This window comes from Heliconius melpomene, chromosome 13 (assembly GCF_056956725.1).
Source record: "Heliconius melpomene rosina isolate 202511_hmr_F chromosome 13, ASM5695672v1, whole genome shotgun sequence".
NCBI classification, from domain to species: Eukaryota; Metazoa; Arthropoda; class Insecta; order Lepidoptera; family Nymphalidae; genus Heliconius; species Heliconius melpomene.
The window spans coordinates 10334654-10356760 of record NC_140401.1 but is presented as its reverse complement, the minus strand read 5'-3'; the positions used below and the strand labels follow the sequence as shown (position 1 = coordinate 10356760).

At 31.7% G+C, this 22107-nt stretch overlaps 2 protein-coding genes across 3 annotated transcripts in view; one reads left to right on the top strand and one right to left on the bottom strand.

The window, feature by feature from the left end:
* The window catches only part of LOC146532928 (uncharacterized), a 92405-nt gene that overhangs the window by 37686 nt on the left and 32612 nt on the right, over positions 1-22107 (top strand). The window lies entirely within an intron of this gene.
* LOC146532929 (putative palmitoyltransferase ZDHHC24) lies at positions 14986-15774 on the bottom strand. Its single transcript, XM_085196196.1, has one exon. The coding sequence runs from the start codon at positions 15772-15774 to the stop codon at positions 14986-14988; it is 789 nt and encodes a 262-aa protein (XP_085052322.1).

The window sequence follows — 22107 nt, the reverse complement described above, 5'->3', positions numbered from 1 at the left end:
CTCTAAAAATTAAAATATCAAAAATTCACTTCTATTAATTTGTAGTGAAAAACGGAGAGCTTTATCATCAGGTTCTGTTAATCTATCCTACATTTATAATATGTATGTATTTATAGAAGACCTTTCTAAAAACATAGTAAACATAGCCACAGTACGTATGAATTCTGATTGTCAGATTCAATACAGATGTAATTAAATAATGAAGCTAATAATGTACATACACTTGAGGTTAAAGATGAAGGCTTATTTTTTATCTCGATCTAACGAAAAACTAGTGCCATATTTGGGAAACTGTGTAAGTAAATGATGTTTACGGATTTGGATTTTTTAAAAGCTTGGTTTTTTTGTTTGACTTGGTTTAAGTAACTTTGGTATCCTCAGGAACTATTGATTCAGCTTCAGCTTATTAAGAAGGAAGGAACCTAGTATAGACACTCCGTTCCTCACTTTTTGCCGAATTTCGGAGGTATTGTGCGTTGAGTGGCGCAACTCAACGTCTTAACACGAGAGCGAATGGGGATCGAACCCACAACCAATCGCATTTACAGTTCAAATTATTTTTAATTACACCAGAATAGTAATTAGGAAGTGAGGATTAGGATTCAGGTTAGGTGAGCATAGACTAGCCCCAAATTGAACTTTCCTCCCTTGCAACGCCTAGTTCCTGTGATAAGCGTATTGCGCCATACAAACTCTTCAGCCATAAAATATTAGTATAGATAGATCTTTATACCTACCCAAATTTAAACTAATGTTGATGATAATGAGACCTTACATAGATTTAGATGGGACGACATATAAATGTACAGGTCAAGTACATTCAGTAGATACAAAGTGTTTTTAGTACTGGCACCTAATATGTAATTTCGTTGCACGAATCTTGAAGGTACAAATAAATAAGTATAAATAAATAAGGTACAAATAAATAAGGTATACAAATAATGTTATAATTTAATATGCTTCCTCAGTTAAGAAATATATATTATTATTAGCTTCATTATTTACTAGTCACTGTGAATTTAAAGATGTGTTTCTGTTTAATCTCGTTACTGTCGGAATTTGGAAAAATCCTCTCTTAGTGGTCTCATACACTCCTTAACGTAGATAAATGTACTTTCTTTCTTTACTTACGTCTTAAAGTCTACACAAAGATAATGGTAATGTGTATTTCTTAGCCTAGGAAGTACCTATATTAAACTATAACATTACTTGAATAATTTAGCGTATTATGACGTAGCGTTGGTTTCCGTCACTGAATGCGCTGTGTCTAAATTTCGGCAAAAAGCCGGGAGTGATGAAACTTAACGCTATTCACCTTATGCCTATCCCGCTATACGGTAAAATATGTGTTGCTAAAAAGGAATTAAAATACATTTTTTTCTATAAATAATACCTAAATTCAATAAGAATCAAATTCGTTACTTCCTTAGTAAATTAAATGATTAAGATACTAATATAATATAATAAATACTAAGTAGGAAAAGGAAGTCGATGTACGCCTTGAATTTGATCCGCGCTGATGTAAACAGATGTTTATGTACATATATGTATATGATGATGAGAACTTGGTATATCTGATGGCTGCAAAATTATGGTTATAAAAAATATGAACAATTTTTTTATCTTCATTTATATCAAGTACTTACTTTAGTGACAAAGGGCGGCGTTAAGTTCTGACATTAATCGAAAATTAAAATGTATCGAAAATTGAGCGGAAAATGGAGAATGGTTTAATTAACATTAGGTTCCCTCTGCCTTTTTATTAAATGTGGTATACAGCATGAAGTTAAAAATATATTACAGAAGCAATATTTTAAAATGTAAAGCTCAGATAATTCAATCGGTTCATAAATAAAAAAAAAAACAATAATAAATTGCTGTAAAATAGTGATGTTTCTGTTTTTAATTACTAATAATGTTATTAGAACGACGAAAATAATCCAAATAAATATTTATTTAGTGGGCGAAGCCGCAACCCCAAGGCTAGTTATAGCTAAATTTTAAACGCATTTACATTAAAAGAATACAAAATTCAAAGGGCCATTATTATTTTATTAAGAAAAAAAGATTGGCTCACCGCACCGCGAGGATTGCGTATTGCAATGTAAACTATACCCGTTGCAAATTCTATGAGATGACTAAACCTAAACTAGTAATTACAATCTTTACGCTTTTACTCCTCAAATGGCGTTAAATTAATATTATGTAACTTATAACGTCATTGGTACTGTACTGAATTATGTACTAGACGAATATTATTTGGAATATTTAATTACTATTCAGGTTTTTTATTTAATGAATAATTAAACATCGATATAATCACAAAATTCTCGATTTAATTACCGATTTTTCGGTTTTTAATCGCCGATTTGCTGAATTGTTGGGTTTTAAGTTATTGATTTTTTGCATTTCAATCATTGAATTACCGATTTTTGTATTTTATTTCTTCTTAAATACTACGAGTTGCAACGTAGAGCCACTGTTTTACGATGCCTTTTTGGTGTACCAATACCACCCATTTCACAATTTCTAGGATCCGCAAAGAAAGTATAGAATAAATTCAATATATTTTTAAACAATTAAGACACATACTATTAAAATAACAGTAATGTTTTATAAACGGTGGAAAGGTTTGTAATTATAATAAAGCGCGGCGTTTAGCTCCGCCTATCAACATGCAATGTTTAGAAAGTCGTGTGAAAAGCAGAGGGAGAGCTTCTCTCTCTCTACTATGGTTATATGCGGGATAAAGCGTGAATTCTTTTTATCTGTTGTCTATTAATATTTCAGGTGCCTATGTTAAAATAAAATTTATCATACGAGAGTAAGTATTAAGTTTATACCAAGTTAGTAGCTGGTTAAGAAGGACGATGACACAAGATGACATTCTTCTAAACACGACTGCAAGTGGGTTAAGGATGATCTAGAGATGCCCCAAAGATGTTACGATTGTTATCTTTTTGCAAATACGTGACATAGATCTATTATGAGATAGTTCTATTATATTTACGGTTTTTTCTGTTTTAGAATTACCTCTATTAAAAACAAAGTGATATATGATTGTAATGGCCGTTTTTTGTATGACCAAATTCCAATAAGGGAAATCAATATAATTTTAGTAAGATATGCTAATTAAAGTCTTTTTTAATTTTAATTATAAATTATTAATGTATTTTCAAATTTTAAAGTTAAACGTATGGTCGTTTAGTTAATCTCTAGAACTACCGGTTCGATTTGAAAAAATCTTATTCCGTTGGATAATCCATTTATCGAGAAAAATTGTAGGGCACTTAGAATACACAGCTCTTAATTATTTCCACTTGACACACGAGCGTAACTGCAGGTAAGAGCATAGTTGAATAAAAAAAAACAGATAATATAATAACATGTTCTAACATCCGTTAACGGATCATAATGGTTGAACGGAAGACACTCTGTCGAAATGTTCCGGACAGTTTGCTGATCTTTTTGTCGGTTCGTCACACAATTGCAAATGTCGGTAAACGTTTCCCTTTTGTATTATTACTTATTATGTTTTAACTGATGTAGGAAAGTGAAGTTTTGTGTAAACAGTCGTAAAATAGTATGTATTAGATTTTTTTTATTGATATCTATCTATATATGGAAAAGGACTTGTCCTCACTGACTAAGGTAAGACGCGCGCACAGCCGTAACCGCTGTTCGTAGAAACGTGAAATTTTGACAGATGTTTACTTTCGTAATCTGGACATCCACTAAGAAGGGATTTTGAAAAATTTTAACCCTACAGGGGTGAAATAGGAGTTAAAAGTTTGTATGGAAAAAAAATTGGTACCGATTTTTATAAAATTGTAAATTCAGACTCTTAAAACTATTTAATTGATCACGTTTTTCAAGGTTTTTTAGAATTTACCCCCTAAGGGTGCCAATAAGGGGTTGAAAGTTTGTATGAAAAAATCTTTAAATCGCCACCGATTTTTATAAAATTTGAAATTGAGACTTTTAAAAAATATTTCATTGAACACGTGTTTCATGGGTGCAAATAAGCAGGCGAAGCTGCGCGCGTCCGCTAGTTTTCATATAAGCATTTAAAAAAGATTGAACTACAAAAAGTAAAGATGGGGACAGAATACCAGCAAAAGGCAGATTAGATACGTATATGTCTCTTGTTTCTATGTTGTCTTATGAAGACGATTAAATAAATGACTTAGAAGTTGCACAATGAGATGATGACATTATATACATAAAATATATTCATTTGAAGATAATACGATGATTTTATACAATAAACAAAAACTAGGAAGACACCGTGAATTGTTACGGCTTAAGTCATTTCAAGCTTCACATCTTTTGTAACTTAAGTCTGTAAGAGCTTCATGTGTTAAATAATAACAATGTCTTACATAATTTTGGAGTAAATATTCTTCTAAAAGAGTTTATATTCTTCAAAGTGCTAATCAGATTTTTACTAAATACAACATCCATCGCAAGAAAACTGGCATTCTATTGACAAAAACAGCATCGAAATCGGTCTATCCGTTTGTGATTTACGGTGTCACACACACAGCATTTAGCATCGGGGGCTAAAAATAACAAACAAAAAAAGATATTAAATTAAAAACTTAAACGGACATATCTTCTCTACATTAATTAAAAAATAAACAACACATAAAAAAAATCTCGTATTGTAATTACTGTAATAACCAACACTTTAATTGTATTAACAAACCCACCGACCTCGTAATTCGTCATACATTATTATATTTTATTTGATAAAATGATAAAATGTACGCGTACGATTGAAGATTATGTAAAATCGGATATAACACGATTGCTCAATTAATAGATCGTGATCATTTTCTATTATTAATAGCGATTATTTTAAAAACTAGTAATTATTTTTTAAATATAGTGTCGTATCAACAAAATCGTGAAAACTCAAGTGCCTGGGAATGTATGGTGGTTGGGGTTTGAGGGTTATTTATTATACCACTAGCTGTAATAAAAGGTTTTAAATATGTATTAATTTTAGACTACAAAAGGTTTTAATATTCATTTAATTTCTATATAATTAAAGTCTTAACTTCAGGTATCCCGTATATAGTAGGATAAGCAGAGGGAACCTAGTGTTAAGACACTATGTTCTCACTATGTAGTAGAGTTCGCTGTCCCTACTCTATTATGGTTTACAGGGTGAAGCTAAAAAAGAACTGACCAAATTGACATAATATTGTTTAATTTTGTAAAGAATGTGTTTGTTTGTATTATTTAAAATTACTCTGCGTTACCTTTTCAAAATATAATAGTGTCAGTACACTGCCTTTCCACCCGAATTTACAGTCATCACCACTGTGCCAGGACGGCCTCTATTGTAACGTCATTCATTAAAATGATTACATTATATTACTTAACAATTTACAAAAATAATTCTCTTTAAAGACAAAGTAAACAGTATTTGTCCTCTAATCTCCGCAACAATAGTCATTTTACGCGCGACCTTTGTTGTATCTGAGTTTAGATAAACGCGAATTACGTGTTATTTTCTCATATATTTTTTCCAAGTCTCATTGTTTACTGGCCTTTGAAATGGCGGCTTGGAAATATTTTAGATATAGCTATGTACAAATATAGTAATGAACGTGACGTGAAGATTATCTTTTTAATTTTTTACTAACTTAGGGGGGGGGGGGGGGGGGGGTTGTGTCTTGAGGAAATTAAGGGACATACGTATGTCTATTTTATGTAACTGAGGTGGAGTGGGTAAATAGTCCCTGAAATTAGCGCGTTCTACTAATAACTAATTAAACTAATTAAAATTGATATATTTTTCTGCTTCACAATGTATTCCGCACATAGCAGGGTAGGCAGAGGGAATCCAGGACCCTATTGTTAACATTCCATCCCAATTAAGACCTATCCTTTCTCCACAAACTATTCCCCTTAATATATATTATTTTAAATATAGTATTTTTGAAAAAGAAATGCGTGCTTTTATACATGTTTTGGTTTAAAATAAAGAAGCGAAGTGATTTTTAATAGATTATAAGGCAATAGAAATACTATAGAAGTTAATTACAAAATGAAAACAATAATTAATTAAAAGTGATTTCTGATAACCATCTCATTGCGGTTAGTTGAACAGACTGAGTTGGACGAAAAAATGTACTCTTAAAATATATTTTATAACATCCGTGTTTTGAAGATTTTCATTATATACTTGAAATACAAGTTTAGTAATATTAAAAGCTGTGACTTTACAGCTTTGTAAGTATATAGATTAGCAGGGTACCTACATATAGGATAAAATGAGGCGAAAGTGGGGACCGCAGTCTTACCTGAACACTAGGTTCCCTCTGCCTAGGCTAGGCATGCGGGATGATTATGCGGGATATAGCGTGAAGCTATCAAAGTTAACTATTTAAACGTTATATAGGTACAATATTGTTTAGTTTTCATACTTATATATGCTTTATATTTTTAGTAATTTGTATAGCCAGGGCGTATTATTATAATAACTCGCGTCTATACAACCACCTCACAGGATGCACACAATCAAACACTGTAAGACAATATTATAATTGCATGACTCATACATTGTTTAAATGAACGATTATAAAAAGAATAGGCAGACCTTTATACACTTATGTAGATTTATACATATTATATGCCTCAATAAGTGTATATAGTCCTGCTTAATATTTAAGAAACTATCTGTTATTACCAATTTGGTGGACGTCGATGATTAAATCCAAAGATTAGTTTAAATACAAAGAACACTCCACGGCGGTCTCTTCAGATGTAAACATAACGCCAAAATTATATATGGGTACAACAAATAATTTAAACTGTTTAATTTTACAAATTTAATCGTGTAAGTACATAATTACAGAGGTAACGTCCGCAAAAAACATGGGTTTCTCAAATAACACTCTGACTCTGACATCATATTTCTAAAGAACTAATATAAGAAGTCGTTCACGATCCTTCAACTGACGTACCGACAGATATTAATATGACTTAATTATTTACTAACTTTGTTTTGTTTGTATTGAATATGCTATTTAAAGACGAAGTTACGAGTTCGGTACTCGTGTTTGGCAAGAATTGTGTTTCATCACTTATCTCTTTATGGGTAGACAAAGGTAACCTAGTGTTAAGAAACTTTGTTTGTTATATTTTACCCTTTTTAAAAGCTTTTTTTTATTTTCCATGAATACTTCGTATTTTGTCAGATAAGCAATGTGAACTAAGAGGCAGTGCCTCTCAGTGTTCTCCACGGATATCGAATATAAATGAGAACAGGCATTCAACGTTTCTTTTAAATGTAGATTTTATGTAAATACATTAACAATATTAGTAGATAATATTCAGTTAAATAAGAATTTTAAAAAGAATCAGTTTTTTTTCGCATAGCAGGGTATTAAGAGGGAAACTAGTGTTTAATCATATCGTTCTGAACCAGAAAAAAATTGAGTGATAAAATTCACCGTCGCTTTTTGTTTACCAGAACTGAGAAAATAAATAATATAAATGTATCATTCCACCGAGTAGAAATCAAATTGGAAACCATCGAGCGCTCACTCATCACCACGACGCGACGGCCTCAGACGGACACACAAACACCATTTAAATACAAATTAAACTCAATCAAAGACAGACAGACAGTTTAATTTTATGATATTTAAATTTCATAAAGATGATAGGCAGTTACTAAATTAGAAACATTTTAGTATAAACACCTTCCTTCACTTTTTGCGAGTTTTGCTTAAAATGTTTTGCAAATTTTTGAGGTCTTCGCTCGATCGTCCATTCGACCCCGGGTAGAGTGTTCATATTTACTCATAATTTTTGAGGATAAATATAATATTTATGTGGTTTTGGTGTCGTATTTGTTTGACTGCTATGATAATTATCGATAAAGATTTTTTTTTTATGTTAGGGATATCCAGAACGCAGAATTTTCTGCTCTATATGTATCGTCTAAATGTATTACCAAACTTACTTATATTTATGTCCTTATTACTATAAAAATATATTTTTTAAATAAAACATTAAAGTACCTAAATACATCCACTTTCTTATATCCTAAATAAACATATAATATATGTAATCTACTACCAATCTAACTTGTTTGTTATTTCAAATAAAATATGTCGAACACTTTCATTTTTAACATATGTAGGTATATCGTTTGGAATGATTATAGTATGTTTTATTTAATGGTGACCTCATTATTCCTTTTCGTTTATTTTTCATATATCTATGCATATATGCAATGTTGTCGGAATTAGATAATATTTAAGTATGAGTATCTGTTTTTTTTTTTGCTACCAAGCATAATTTCATAGGATTGTATGTTTGTCCAATGTTTAGCGTAATAAATAGTTATTCTTTTCTATTTAAACATTGTATTTATTCTCTGTTGTGTGAATCCTTATGGAAAAGTCCAAGTTTCTACAAAATCGGCTTCGCTAGTTTCTATTATACTTTGGTTAAAGATTATTATGTTATACGAGTGAACCAGATATTTTAAATAGTTATTTTAAAATTTTATAGCACTTTTTTTCATAAATTATTTATATTTATGCAAGCATATAATTGAAATATATATTCTTATTAGCTTTTATAACTATTACATATGTTAAGTGCCCCAAATGAATTTGACCGCGGGTCAAATATTAGTAGGTTACATCGAAACGATTAACCTGATTTCTATAGCCTATATATTAGCATTCCTTGATAAATTCAATATCTAACACAAAAATAATTTTACAATTCAAACAAGTATTTCCCGAGATTAGCGTGTTCAGCCGAACAAACTCTTAGGGTTCAGCTTTATATTATTCAGCAAAGAAGTAGAGATATAATATATACATATATAGTAGATATAATATAGTATATGTAGGCTAAGAACACCAATTTCGTAGTTTTTGCACACCCATATCTATATTACGACAGTACAATTATTGTATTTTAGAAATCATCACAATTACTCAATAGATACACTCATAGCATAATCAAAAAGCAATCTCAATTTTACTATCGACTATACTAATAGCGCCTTATGATTTATGTCCTTATATCTTTGGTTTATTATGTCAAATGTTACAAATGTAATATTGCACTCAGAGATATGAATTATTATTTAATTTAGTAAAATTTTAAATTGGTGCAATTTGATTTAATAAAACTTTTTTGACCTTTCTTCCAAATTTCTCCGTCCAAATGTATGAACCGTTTATAGGGCAAATATATTTTTAATAGATATTTTTTTAATAATATACGGGCAGACATACAGACAGGCGGAGTCTTAGTAAAATGCAACTCCCGTTTTGGCCTTTGGGTACGGAACCCTAAAGAAGGGATTTCGTTTAAAAGGACATTTCATTTCAGATCTCTCTTCATTTCATATCTGTCCTTTCAGTCTGTTCAAGTATATATATATATATATATATATATATATATATATATATATATATATATATAAATGTGTGGAATTAAGATTTGAATTTTACGGCAAGATGACTGCTAATAGGTAGACGACATATGACGTATTAAATTTTTACTTTCATATATTGTAAGGAATGACTTCATATACTGTCGTTCTGAACACGTGTTTATTCGACAACAGCTTCCAAAAAAGTCTATCCGAATAAAATTTCACTTCTATTAGTACTTATATTAAAAATTGATTTCAGCTACACAAATAGTAATGTAAAAATCTGTCTTACACAACAAGCAAATATTAAAAACTAAAACTATATAAAATCAGTGAAAGTATAGAAATTCACCAAAAAATTTAAAAAAAGCCAAAAAAGATTACAATTTCATTTTATTTTCATAGATCACTTCATACAATGCAAACAGAAGGTCGATCAAATAAATGATTTTATATAATAGATTTATTATAGCAACTCGGCCTTTTTCTTCACACCAGTGAAGAGTAATCGTCCATAACGAAATTTATAAAAACTATTTTGTATTTTATTGAAAAAATTACAAAATTATTAACACTATAATGGCACAGTTGCTGCTTCTCGCTCGGTAAAATTGCTGAAGCGTGAATAAAAATATATATAAATATATGAAAAAATTATTTAACGGTCTTTATGCGGTTTCTATGACATGTCATGAGGGTTCGATTTAAACTAGGTAGTAAAATATTTGATATAATAAAAAAATCAATTATTCTAGTCAATGTGAGTGCATACCCGTCTTTATATACATTTTCATTTTTCTCTGTTCTTCGTTTATAGTTTAGCTATACAAATTATATCTAAAGCCGTACGAGGTCTTCGTGGCACAGGGATGAAACTGTAACGCGGCTTTTGTGGGCTCGACTTCCACTCGGGCATCAAGGCCAAAACCCGTCGTTGAGTTCGTTCATTCAATAAACAGTCGCTTGAAAGATTTGGCGGAAAGTGGGAAACGGAGTATTTTAACACTAGGTTTCCTCGGCCTATCCTGCTATATGCGGGATATAGCGTGATCTTATATAAATATTACAAAATGTTTAAAATTAACCGATTGCTAATCCGTATATAAATGCGGAAGCAATGCAATACGTGTTCGTGACTCGCCAAGTATCACGGTGTCGTACCTATTAAAGAGATACCTACTAGTTATTACAGTATCGTCGACGAGCCGTAGCCGCCTTGAAAGAGGCAAGAAAATAATCAAAAATAAGACAAATCCTAAAATCAAATCAGTGCAGTCGGAAATATCTGCATAAAAATTCAATATTATAAACACACACAAAGTATCCGACTGTAAAAGCGACAGGTTGTGGATTCGATTCCGGAGAAAATAAAGTATTTATTGTTTTCATTTCTCTGCTAGCGAGGTGTAGCGTGGCGGTGAGTTCCGTCACTCAAGACGCAATGCCTTCCGAATCGGTGGCAAGTGGGCAAGAGAAGTGTCTTAATAGGAACGGAGACGGTCACTAGGTTCACAGTTTCCCTCTGCCTACCCTGCTATGTGTGGGATACGGCGTGAAGCTAAAAAAGTTAAAAACTATTTATTAATCTGCCTACAATCATATTCTAAATCATTCATAAAATATATTATATATGTACAGTATTTAAACCAAAATTTCCTTTTTTTACAGGTAAATTTCAACAGACAACCACCCATTCCACAGTGAAGAAACATGCCGCAACGGTTAATCATCAAACATTTTTTGCTGAGCCAAAATAAATGCAACAATCTCTATTAAAACATCCACTTGTATTGACAAATATTTTTTATGGTTATTTGATAGTTTAGTAACAGTTAAGACTATGGTTATTTTGTACTTATATCTTGATAGGTAACTATTATATTCTATTGTTTGAAATGTAAGATGAGCTCATAATGACTTTTTGTAACTGTTTTTTTGCTATATTTCTTGGTTACGCCTTCGGTTACCAGCTGAATTTCATAAGGGAGTAGTTGTTTATGGTTTTTTTTGTAGTTTTACGTTTTTTTTGTATCCCGCACATAGCAGGGTCGGGAGAGAAAACCTGGGAGCCTAGTGTTGATACACTCCGTTCTCCAACTTCCGCCGAATTCTTGAGGATGTTTCTTCCACTTTCACGCAAAAACTACAGAATGGATTCATATGAAATTATGTACAGTAATATAGCTTATGAATCAAAATAACTCATAGGGTACAGCTTATGTAAAAAAAAAATATAATTTATATGTATAGTATAACAATAAATTGAGCGGGCGAAGACGCGCGTGGGTTGCTAGTTCTTTCATAATTTAGTCTCTAAAGAAATAAGTAAGAAAGATGTCTAAAACTCTTCGAATATTTCTCAACATAACTGCAATATTCGACTGTGCATTTCATTTTATGTTCCAATAAAAAGACATTGCGTTACCATCTTGTGGCACGATTTTTTTAGTTAAAAACTTTATGTGGTCAGCACTACATGCTAAATATGTAAATAAATATAAAAAATAAGTTTTGCAAGAGTTTCAAATTTTATTATAACACTAGCGGACCCGGACGCGGCTACGCCTGCTTGAAATATAAGAATATAATTTCTATAGAAATATAATTTCAATCTAGATGAAATGCTAAAAGTGACTATTATATTTATGTTTATAAGAATGAATATCAAAAGTTCGCGGTAGCGGTCGCGTAGCAACGACAGTTGTTATTAACATGGCAGAATAAATTGCATGTCAAATTAGAATGTACTTTAATATATATTAGTATATATGTGTAATGTAATGTTATATAGCCTATAGCATTTCTGAAGAATGCAGCTTTCATACAAAACAAAAACAATGAAAATCGGACCAGTAGATCCAGAGATCTTAGCGTTCAAACAAACAAACAAACAAACAAACAAACAAACAAACTCTTCCGCTTTATTATATTAGTATAGATAGATAGTAAAAAGCTTCATGCTTTATTGTGCATAGGGGGGGTAGGCAAATGGAACATTTTCATTTCTTTTATAATATTTTCCATCTACTCTCTTTTATACGAGTTTGCTAACACTATTATATAATTTGAAACTTTAACTATAGTATAAATATATTTAAAAAGAGCTTCACGTTTTTACCGCATAGCGGAGAAGGTAAAGGGAACCTTTAACACCTTTTAGAAGGAAGTTTTAACTTAAGACGTTTTATTTGCTATTTATTGCGGGTTGTGTGGCGGAACTGAACGTCGCGCAGAATATAAACAAAAATAATGAATAATTTAAAGTAGTTAAAATAAGACTTAATAATCAACATCCTATTAATACAAGATGGTTATATAATTATATATTGTTATATTTATTTATATAGAAATATAAGTATACTAGCGGCCCACCCGCGGCTTCGCCTGCATGAACTACGTTATTATTAATTTCTGTCTCCATGAGTACCTACGTCCTATAAGTGACGTCCATGCAAAATTTGAGATTCCTAGCAATTGTAGTTTCTGAGATTTTGTGATGATGAAAATGGAAAAGTTTCCGCGATACCGTCATGTTCTATATATCGTGGTTGTATACATTTCTCTTATCTTTACTCGTTTTATTTACTTCATAGATAATTCTATGTTATAAAAAAACATGTATAGTTAATGTTTTCTTTTTACAATTCAACGGTTTTTTTCTATTATGTAAGTATATTATTTATTTGTTGTCAGTTAAAAAACTAGGGGTCCTAGTTAACAAATGGTTATGTAAATTGATAAATGTGAATGATAATATCGCACAACGATGTTTCCTTGATGATTTTTCTAAGATTGTTAGGTAACGCCTATGTTATGTGTAGATACTGTAAACTATAATTAAATAAGTAATTGCAATTAATTTATGTAAGATTTTCTTTATCTTTAACTATATTACATTTTTCGCGCAAACAGATAGATAATCCAATAGGCAATACGTTTATACTTTTCGAAACAAGTAGGCGTATCATAATTTTATATTTAACTAGGCTTATATAGGGGCCGGCGTGGTTGATTGTTCGATTCCCACTCAAAGGAATGAAGCTTTTAATTTTTTTATTTCCCCGCTCTTAATAAGGCAAACTGTGGTGTAAATAGACAAAGTTTTTAATATTACAGAACAATATTATTTTGAATTAAAAACGTGGAAAACAATTTGCTTATCCTTTTTTTATTTCTCATTTGTGGGACAAATTACATGGGAGGGGGCCTTTTATACGGGCCCCGGAAATGACGCGGCCCTGATCTCTTCGGTTCCTTATGAATACTCTATTAAATATGACATATAGGTGCCTTAATATGAAACGATAACTTTTGACATATGCAAATACGTCATTGTTGCACCAAATAAACGGCATAATAGTATACACATTAGATTATTCCATTATAATTTGTGGTTTAACGGATTTTGAGTAGACAAAATATAACGTAACATCAAGGGTTTTGTATAAACTGGGTAACGGGAACCTAACGGTAACGGTGTTTAGATGGTCGCGTGCCGACGCATACGTTTAGGACATACGAATAGAAAGAATTGTGCTTGTCTATTTTATATGAGTTACTATTATAAGTAATAACAAACTGAGTATTTTTTTATTCTTAGGTATTTTGTATTCTATAAAGTAGTATCATAATGTCGTTTATGAATTGAGAGATATTGTTTATTAAGTGGTGGGGCTCAACGCCGTGCTTTGTCTTGTTACCAAAGCAAGGAAATAGAAATAATTAATTTCCACGAGTGGCAATCAAAACCACAACTCGGACTATATGCCAGGACGCCCTTAATACATAAAAAAAATACTTATATTTTTTAATAATATATTACTCTAATATCTACAGTGTATACTTGTATGTTGTAGGTGTGTGTGACGGTAACCGTATTTTATCGTGCGGTTATGGCGGCGCGGCGTGGACTTATGCAACCGTTAGTTATACTATTACGTTTACTATTATAACTTTAACTAAACTTTAACTTTTATTTAGAATAACCTTTAAAAAGCTTGTTACACTCTATTCAAAATATTTTGGAATTGTGCTAAAATGTCATGTGAATTTTAATTGTAGGAAAGTAAATTGATATAACTTTTTTATTTGTGAACCGATTGAAATACACGAAAATTACATGTTAAGGGAAGCTTAATACTAAATCCAATCCAATGGTAAAAATGCATTTAAATAAGGTAATAATTTAATAAGGTTAAGCCGTTTCTGAGATAGCGTGCACAAGCGCACAGAAAAACAGAAAAAGAATCGAAAAATAACGTCTTCTATTACATATTGATAAATGCTCCCGATATACATATATATATTTTTATATATCTTCCATGAAAAGACAGCGTTTACTTATATTTATATTTTATTTTATAAATATTAATAATTGTATAAATATTTTAAATTTACAAATTCTAGCAAGACTCAAAGAGATATGTCTTCCGTTCCTACTTCTATCTCGTACACTCTTTAAAATAAAATAAAATTTTGAAACTACAGACCGACGCTTCAATTTTATTTATTTGGTATATATATTTTATTTATATATACATGTTATTAATTTAATACTATTCACTTCTTCAATCATCAGCTGGTACAGGGCTATACACAAAAGGACATAAAACAGCCAAGTACCATTTCACCCCAAACGCCCTTATCAAATTTTGCTTCAAATTTCTTTCTTCCTTTACTTGTCCAAGTGTATATTCTCTAGTAGTAACTCCATAAAAAACATTTCTTATATGAATCCAGAACAAAGCTCCAGTCCAAATAACAAGACTCACATTTAGAAATAAAAAGAACATATAGAGATCTCTCATCGACAGCAGTTCTACAGTGATACGCCTTAAAAACGGATTTATAATTGTAAGCGCTGATAGCAGTACGTCGTTATCTAATTTAGTTGACACATAATAGTAATTGTAGTATGTAGCGTATACGAGAGAAACGAAATTGTAGCCAAGATAAAGTACGTAGAAACGGAGATTCTTCAGTCCGATGCAACGTGAGAAGTAGCAGCAATGGTGATCTCTTCTCAAAATGCAAATATTACAGGTTGGGCAGTGCCAAGTTCTCTCAGAGCGATGCAATTTGCAAATTTCACAGAAAATACCATTTTTTTCCGATTTCGTCAAGTTTGTATCAGTTAAAATACACATCATTGTATTCCCAATTATATTTATAAATATAAACGTCGGGCATAGTGTATGGAAAATGTATTTTATTAAGCCATAGTTGTACGTCTTGATTATGATAGGTCGTACTATAGCCATTTCGAACATGAAGAAAGTAGGATTTATCACGAGTAGGAGAGTGTAGCAAATTATTTTCTCCAATATTATTGTGCATTTACTTACAAGTTTGGTCATTTCGGTTTTTCTATGAAATAGTTCAATAATCTTCTTATTTATAGTTATATATTGAAACTTATATAACATATTTTGACATTGACATTGACGATACAATAACGGCCTGAAAATAAGTTTTTAATTGTATTTGTCACTTTTTGTGTCCAAATCTACTTCTTAAACTTTTCTTAAACTCTATAAGGATGTTTTTTTTATTTTTTTTTTAGATTTCTGTTCATTTTAAGGCTTCTACGGCAACGATTAATATTACATATGTATTCCCCGTCCACCTTTTGTCCATTTGCAATTGATTTAGAGACATTACAAGGATCTGACAAAATAGACCTAGGGATTAAGTAAGAACAAATTTCCCTTATTCAGATTCGAATTATCAACCATCGCCAAAGAACAAACATCCAAAGACAACCCAACAACTTTCACCAACTCTAAACCCAAAGTAAATGTAGAACATTTAGCAGTTTATCAATCAATAGATATTACCTAAGGATGTATTTATAGCCGCATTGGTATCACGATACTGGCATTTAGTCCTGTCACTTTATACCGTAGTTTATATCGGATTTCGAGTTGCCCAAGAATTCTGTGCTTAATTACAGAATGGCTTACTTATCCATCTGTGTATTTAATGGTTTTTTTGTTAGTTTATGTAAAATTGATGACAAAATGTCAAATCTAATGGAATGAAATTTAGTTTTTCATTATTATGTGAAAATTTTGGGTTGAAATACTTCTTGAAAGAAGTTTGAAATTAATAACATTTTTACGAAAGTTTGTATAAAGATACATCACTTCATTCTTACTTATTTTTATCTTGAACCGTTCTATATGTTTATGTTTAAGATCAAATCATTTAGCTTTAATAGAAACAGGCCCAGCGGCACATCATCCGATTGTAAAGGTGACGTTTGTGTGTTCAATTTCCACTTAAGAAAATGAAGTATTTTCATTTCCTCATTCTGGTAAGAAGACAAAGCGCGGTGTTGAGTTATGCTGCTCAACAAGCAGTTTCTCAAAAAATGGGGCGAAAAGTGGGGAACAACGGAAATTTAAAAAAAAAAACCCATACCATTTCTTATAGGTACATTTTATTTAACTCAAGTAGGTTTTCATTCGCTAGCTAACGTAATAACCACTTTGATTCGGTATCGCAACCACTTGTTAGTTGTTAGGTAACTTACGTAATACACTTGTATCTACATATATTACCTATATTACTTTTCCTTTATAAATTATGATCGATATACTTGGGTTGTTTTAATAGCTATTATAAAAAGAGGTACTTAGTTGAAATATGATAACACTGTGAAGCAAATTGCATACCTATTCGTTGTTATGTAATTGTACGCGACCTATTTGTGTGGTGGTTCTTATTTTGGGGAGTCTGCGTGGGGTGGGTGGAAAGTGGAAAACGAAGTGTTATAACACTAATTAAATTGAAGCTAGGTGTATTGTCATACTTTTACATAGTGCATGTAGACCTCGGGGTAATTTTAAAATTAAGATTGACGACAAGATATTCTTTCATTTTATTATTTTTACTTTAATATATTCTGACATAATCTGATGAATCTAGCTCTGTCAAAACCGATTCAGAGAATAATTTTTTTGGCTTTACGCGGCATCATATAGTAGGGAATCTAGTGTTATGACACTATGTTTTCCATGAAAATATTTCCGTTCTCCTCTTTCCTTGATGGAACTTAACGCCGCGCTTTTGCCTCGTTATCGTACGTTCGTAGCTCGTTAAATGAAAATATTAAATACTTAATTCCTCCGAGTGAGATTCAAACCCACAACGCTTTCGCACGCTTGTCACGAAGGCTTCTACAGACAGTTGTATTTTTACATTATTTTTTCTTGTAAGATTCATGGAGAGATATGTTAGTAAAAAAAAATACATATATTTAATACACTATTATTCTATAATAATATAATTTATTTTAATGATGCGTAAAATTGTTTCTAATGACCATTTGTTGTAACAAGAGTGAGAATTGATGTTATAAATGATGTAAGGTGATATGTGTAATAAATGTTTTTATGTCTGTGTTAATAGTGAAAGGTGTTTTGTTTAAGTTGTGAGTTCGATTCCTGTTTAAAAAACTTTAATTTGAAATTTGAATTAACTTTTCATTTAGAAAGCGTTGTTGCCATTAATCTAGAATTGGGGGATTATTTTAGAAATCACACAAAAATTTGAACGTCTTCTTCGACAGGTCCAAGAGGCGCGGGTCTTAATCCCGTATGTTTTAATTTTTATATAATTTCTCAAAAGTATTTTTCTATCACAAGTGTGGAATAACACATTAAAAATGTAAAAAATAGAATTAGGGACTTACAAAAAGTATGGGATGCGTAATCTACTATTTATTTTAATATTAAGATTTTAAAATCCTATAGGTACCTATTAGTGGAAAGTCTAATTCAAAGTCAAACAATTTTATTCAAAATAAGAAGTTACATGCTTAATTTTTTTTAATATCAGTTAATTTACCACCAGCTTACTAAAGTTACTTCCATAGACCGGAAAAAAACTGGCGTACTTTTCTTAAAAGCAAAAATAATATACAATTTACTATGTAATCACTAGGTACAGTAAAACAGAGACATATACCTAGTCTTATCTATGTATGGATTATTTCAATTATATTTTTACTAACGTAAAATGGGAATGCGGTAGAAGTCCTCTAGTATTGACGCATATATTTATTCAATAATTAAAATACCTTATAAGAGTTTTGTTGTTGGTAGCTGAAATAATTAGATGTTGCCTGCTTAGAAGGAAGAGCGGATGTTACTTACATATACAGATATTATGTTTTGACGTCATCGTAATTATTTTTGGAGGGTTAGGATTCCAAATATATTTTTTTAGTTTCACGCAGTATCCCGCATATAGCAAGGCAGGTAGAGCTAGTGTTAAATGCCCCCTCCATGCACTGCTCAATTGGCGAGACTGTGCGTTCAGTGGAAATCGAACCCACAATCATCACGCTTCCAGGAAGACTTTTTTAGCATTAAATTTTACTCGCCCCCGAAACTAAGTTCCCTCAGCTTATGTGGAACGTGAAGGGTGCACTATACTGCGTTATACTTACAAGAAAACAAAAAGGTTCCTTAAACTTTATACGCGAATAACATTTTATAATGTTATGAAAATATTAATAGTTTTATTAAAACATCATGAACATTCCAACTACGTAAGCACCTTGAGGAATCGTGCTATAACTCTCTTTTACAGCCCATCAAGTCAAATTACTTTGCGGTTATAGCGTTTTCTATAGATACCTATTGTCTTTTGTTATTAACAAATAAACTACTTTTCCGATTTATGTATGTGCAAACATAAAATAAATGTAAATAACAATTTTATTACGCATTCTCGTGACTAAATAGCAACTTAGTGGCTATGATAAACCGAATTCAAAAAAAGTGGTTATCAGTTTGACATGTCTGTATGTATGTGATATTGTTAGAATTAGATAATAGTTGAGTATAAATCTATATATTTATATCAATAGAGAAATGAGTTTTTACAAAATACAGGAAATGCGTGCAAGTGTAGAAAAAAGTGCAGAATTTACTATAAAATTTATATAATGCAAATTTATATAATGTAAGTTATAAGCTTCGTGCGTCGCGCGTTTGAACAATTGTAACAATGAATCCACTTCCTTTTGTTTAACTGTATGTATGTTTACATTTCCGTTGTTATTTCCTTATTTAATGTTAAATAATTTTAATTATATTAGAGTTTTTTTATTTATGTTTATTATATTACATACATTTATAATGTTACATAAATGAAATCATAATAACAATATATTGATAGGGACTTGTATATAATTTTATTTTTAAATATATTATTACAATAGATTACATATTATCTTCTTTACATAGTAGTTATACCAGGCGACACATTTTGATGCGGTTTTCATTAATGAATAATACTTGTGTTGATAGATTTCAGAGGAAGGTTTACATATATAATAACATGCTTCTTATTGCTGTAAGTACTATAAAAGAAATCGAACCATTCAAAATTCTATCTATTTATAGCTGCCATATTTTTTAAAAGAGCAATTTCCATGATTACTACCAACATTCAAGCTATAAATATTCAAGATAAACCAAAAAAACCAAACCATAAAAACAAATTAACTATTTAATTGCATTTACTTTCAAATTGGCTAACATCGTATAAGGGCATAGTTGCGCAAGTATCGCCCATCTTTGATAGTTAGTACGTGATTCTATGTCGCTTGTGGGTTACGAAACGCTCTAAAGATATACAAATAGTTAGAATTAGAATATTATATATTTTTAGTATTTTTTTTAGATTCTCGGTATATCTGGAACACTGTATATAAACCTGGTGTAAAGATGACTTTGGTCTCTTGGTTTGGAGGTTCTCCACTTTCCGCCGTATTTTCAAAACATAGCGTGCTGAGCGTTAAGATTAGGCAAAATATTTTAATTATGATCATCGCCCGAAGTGGAAATCGAACCCATGATATCCAACGTCTTCTTCTTCTTCTTCTTCCTGGCATTAATCCCGGCTATTACCGGGGTCTGCCTTCCTACTTAACCTACTCCACTTTGCACGATCTTTTGCGTCCTCGGTGGTTAGACCATTGGCTCTCATGTCCTGCATCACGACATCCAACCAGCGCTTCCTTGGGCGTCCGGGAGGTCGCGCCCCAGGAACTTGTATAGCAAGGCACTTGCGTCCGACATAGTTCTTAGGCCGGCGCGTAACGTGGCCAAACCATCTCAAGCGACGCTCTTGGAGCTTATCCGCTACGTCACGGACCCCAAGACTACCTCGAATGAATGTGTTGCGTATGCGGTCAGACCGCGTTACGCCGCACATCCACCTCAGCATCTTCATTTCCGTGACGTGAAGCTCCTGAGTGTGCCGAGATAGTGCTGGCCAACATTCGCTGCCGTATAAAAGAACCGGTCGGACGATGCTCTTGTATATCAGCCCCTTGAGCTTGGGCGGTATTCTGCGGTCGCAGACCACACCAGTGACCTCCCGCCATTTGGCCCAGGCAGCGCTTATCCGGCCATGGACATCGTGGTCGATGCCTCCAGACTCGTGCATAACGGATCCAAGGTACCTGAACTTCTCCGACTTAACGGCTGGCTCAGGACCTATAAGGATGATGCTCGAGTCCATGATATCCAACGTGTACTTTTAAAACAACGCTGTTATTATTTACTTAGAAAAAAAAATGAATTTAATATAAAAATAAAAATCAGTACCAACATATTATATGAAAAGAAAAGAGCATTCTCCGTAGAAGCGATAGTGGACTGTGACATAGTTATAAAGTCATCAGTTACGTTAAACCACTCTGCGAAGGGCGTGGTCGGTGCCTTACTACTGTACTTTAATTTTTACGTAACAAACTTTCATTTCCCGTGGATTTAGCGATTAACGCGGCTCTGTTATAATTATTTTATTGAGCTATTAAAAACTAACTAAAATTTAATTGTAATATGTATGCAATTTAGTAATTATGTATTTATTAGAAGATGTTTTAATGATACCAGCCTTTCTTTTGCATATTTAATTATAATTCAGAATGATATTGAACTTATGTGATTTTTTTTTGCGCATATAGAATATTAGGCAGAGGGAATCTAGTGTTAAAACATTACTTTCCCAACTTTCCCTCCAGTTTTCGAGACATTGTGTGGTAACTGGCGTAACTCAACGCTGCGCTAGATGCCAGAGCGAGGTAATGAAAATAAGCGTAAGCTCGAGTGGGAATTGAACTCGTTGTGTTAACAATTAGTCAGTAAAAAAAAGTCTAGTTCTAAATCAACATTACAAAAATCGCTTAATAAAAATATATATTTGCTATCGAAATATAGCTTAGAATAAACCAAAGTTTGTGTTTAGATTTTAAAAAATGTTAAAATAAACATTAGGTTTCTCCACAGCTAAGGCCGGATGTCGCTCAATTGCATCCGGTGTTGGCCCAATCATTAGGGCGCCCAGTTAAATAGCATTTTTATTGCATTTTTCTGTTAACTAATGTAATGTAACCTTCTATCACATACATAGTATATCATCCTTGCTTTATCTGTGAAAATAAGAATACCTTTGAATAAGAACTTACATTTGGTTTGTCTGTCTGTGGCATTGTAACTTCTAAACGGATTAATCGGGAATGTTCTGCAACGATTCAAGAAAATATGAGCATTATAATCTCTAGTTGTTTATTTTAATTTTTAGAGGTTTTTGTGTCGATGGTTATTAATAATCCATTATTATATTAAAGTAGACGTTACGCACATTTACATATTATAACAATATGTTAA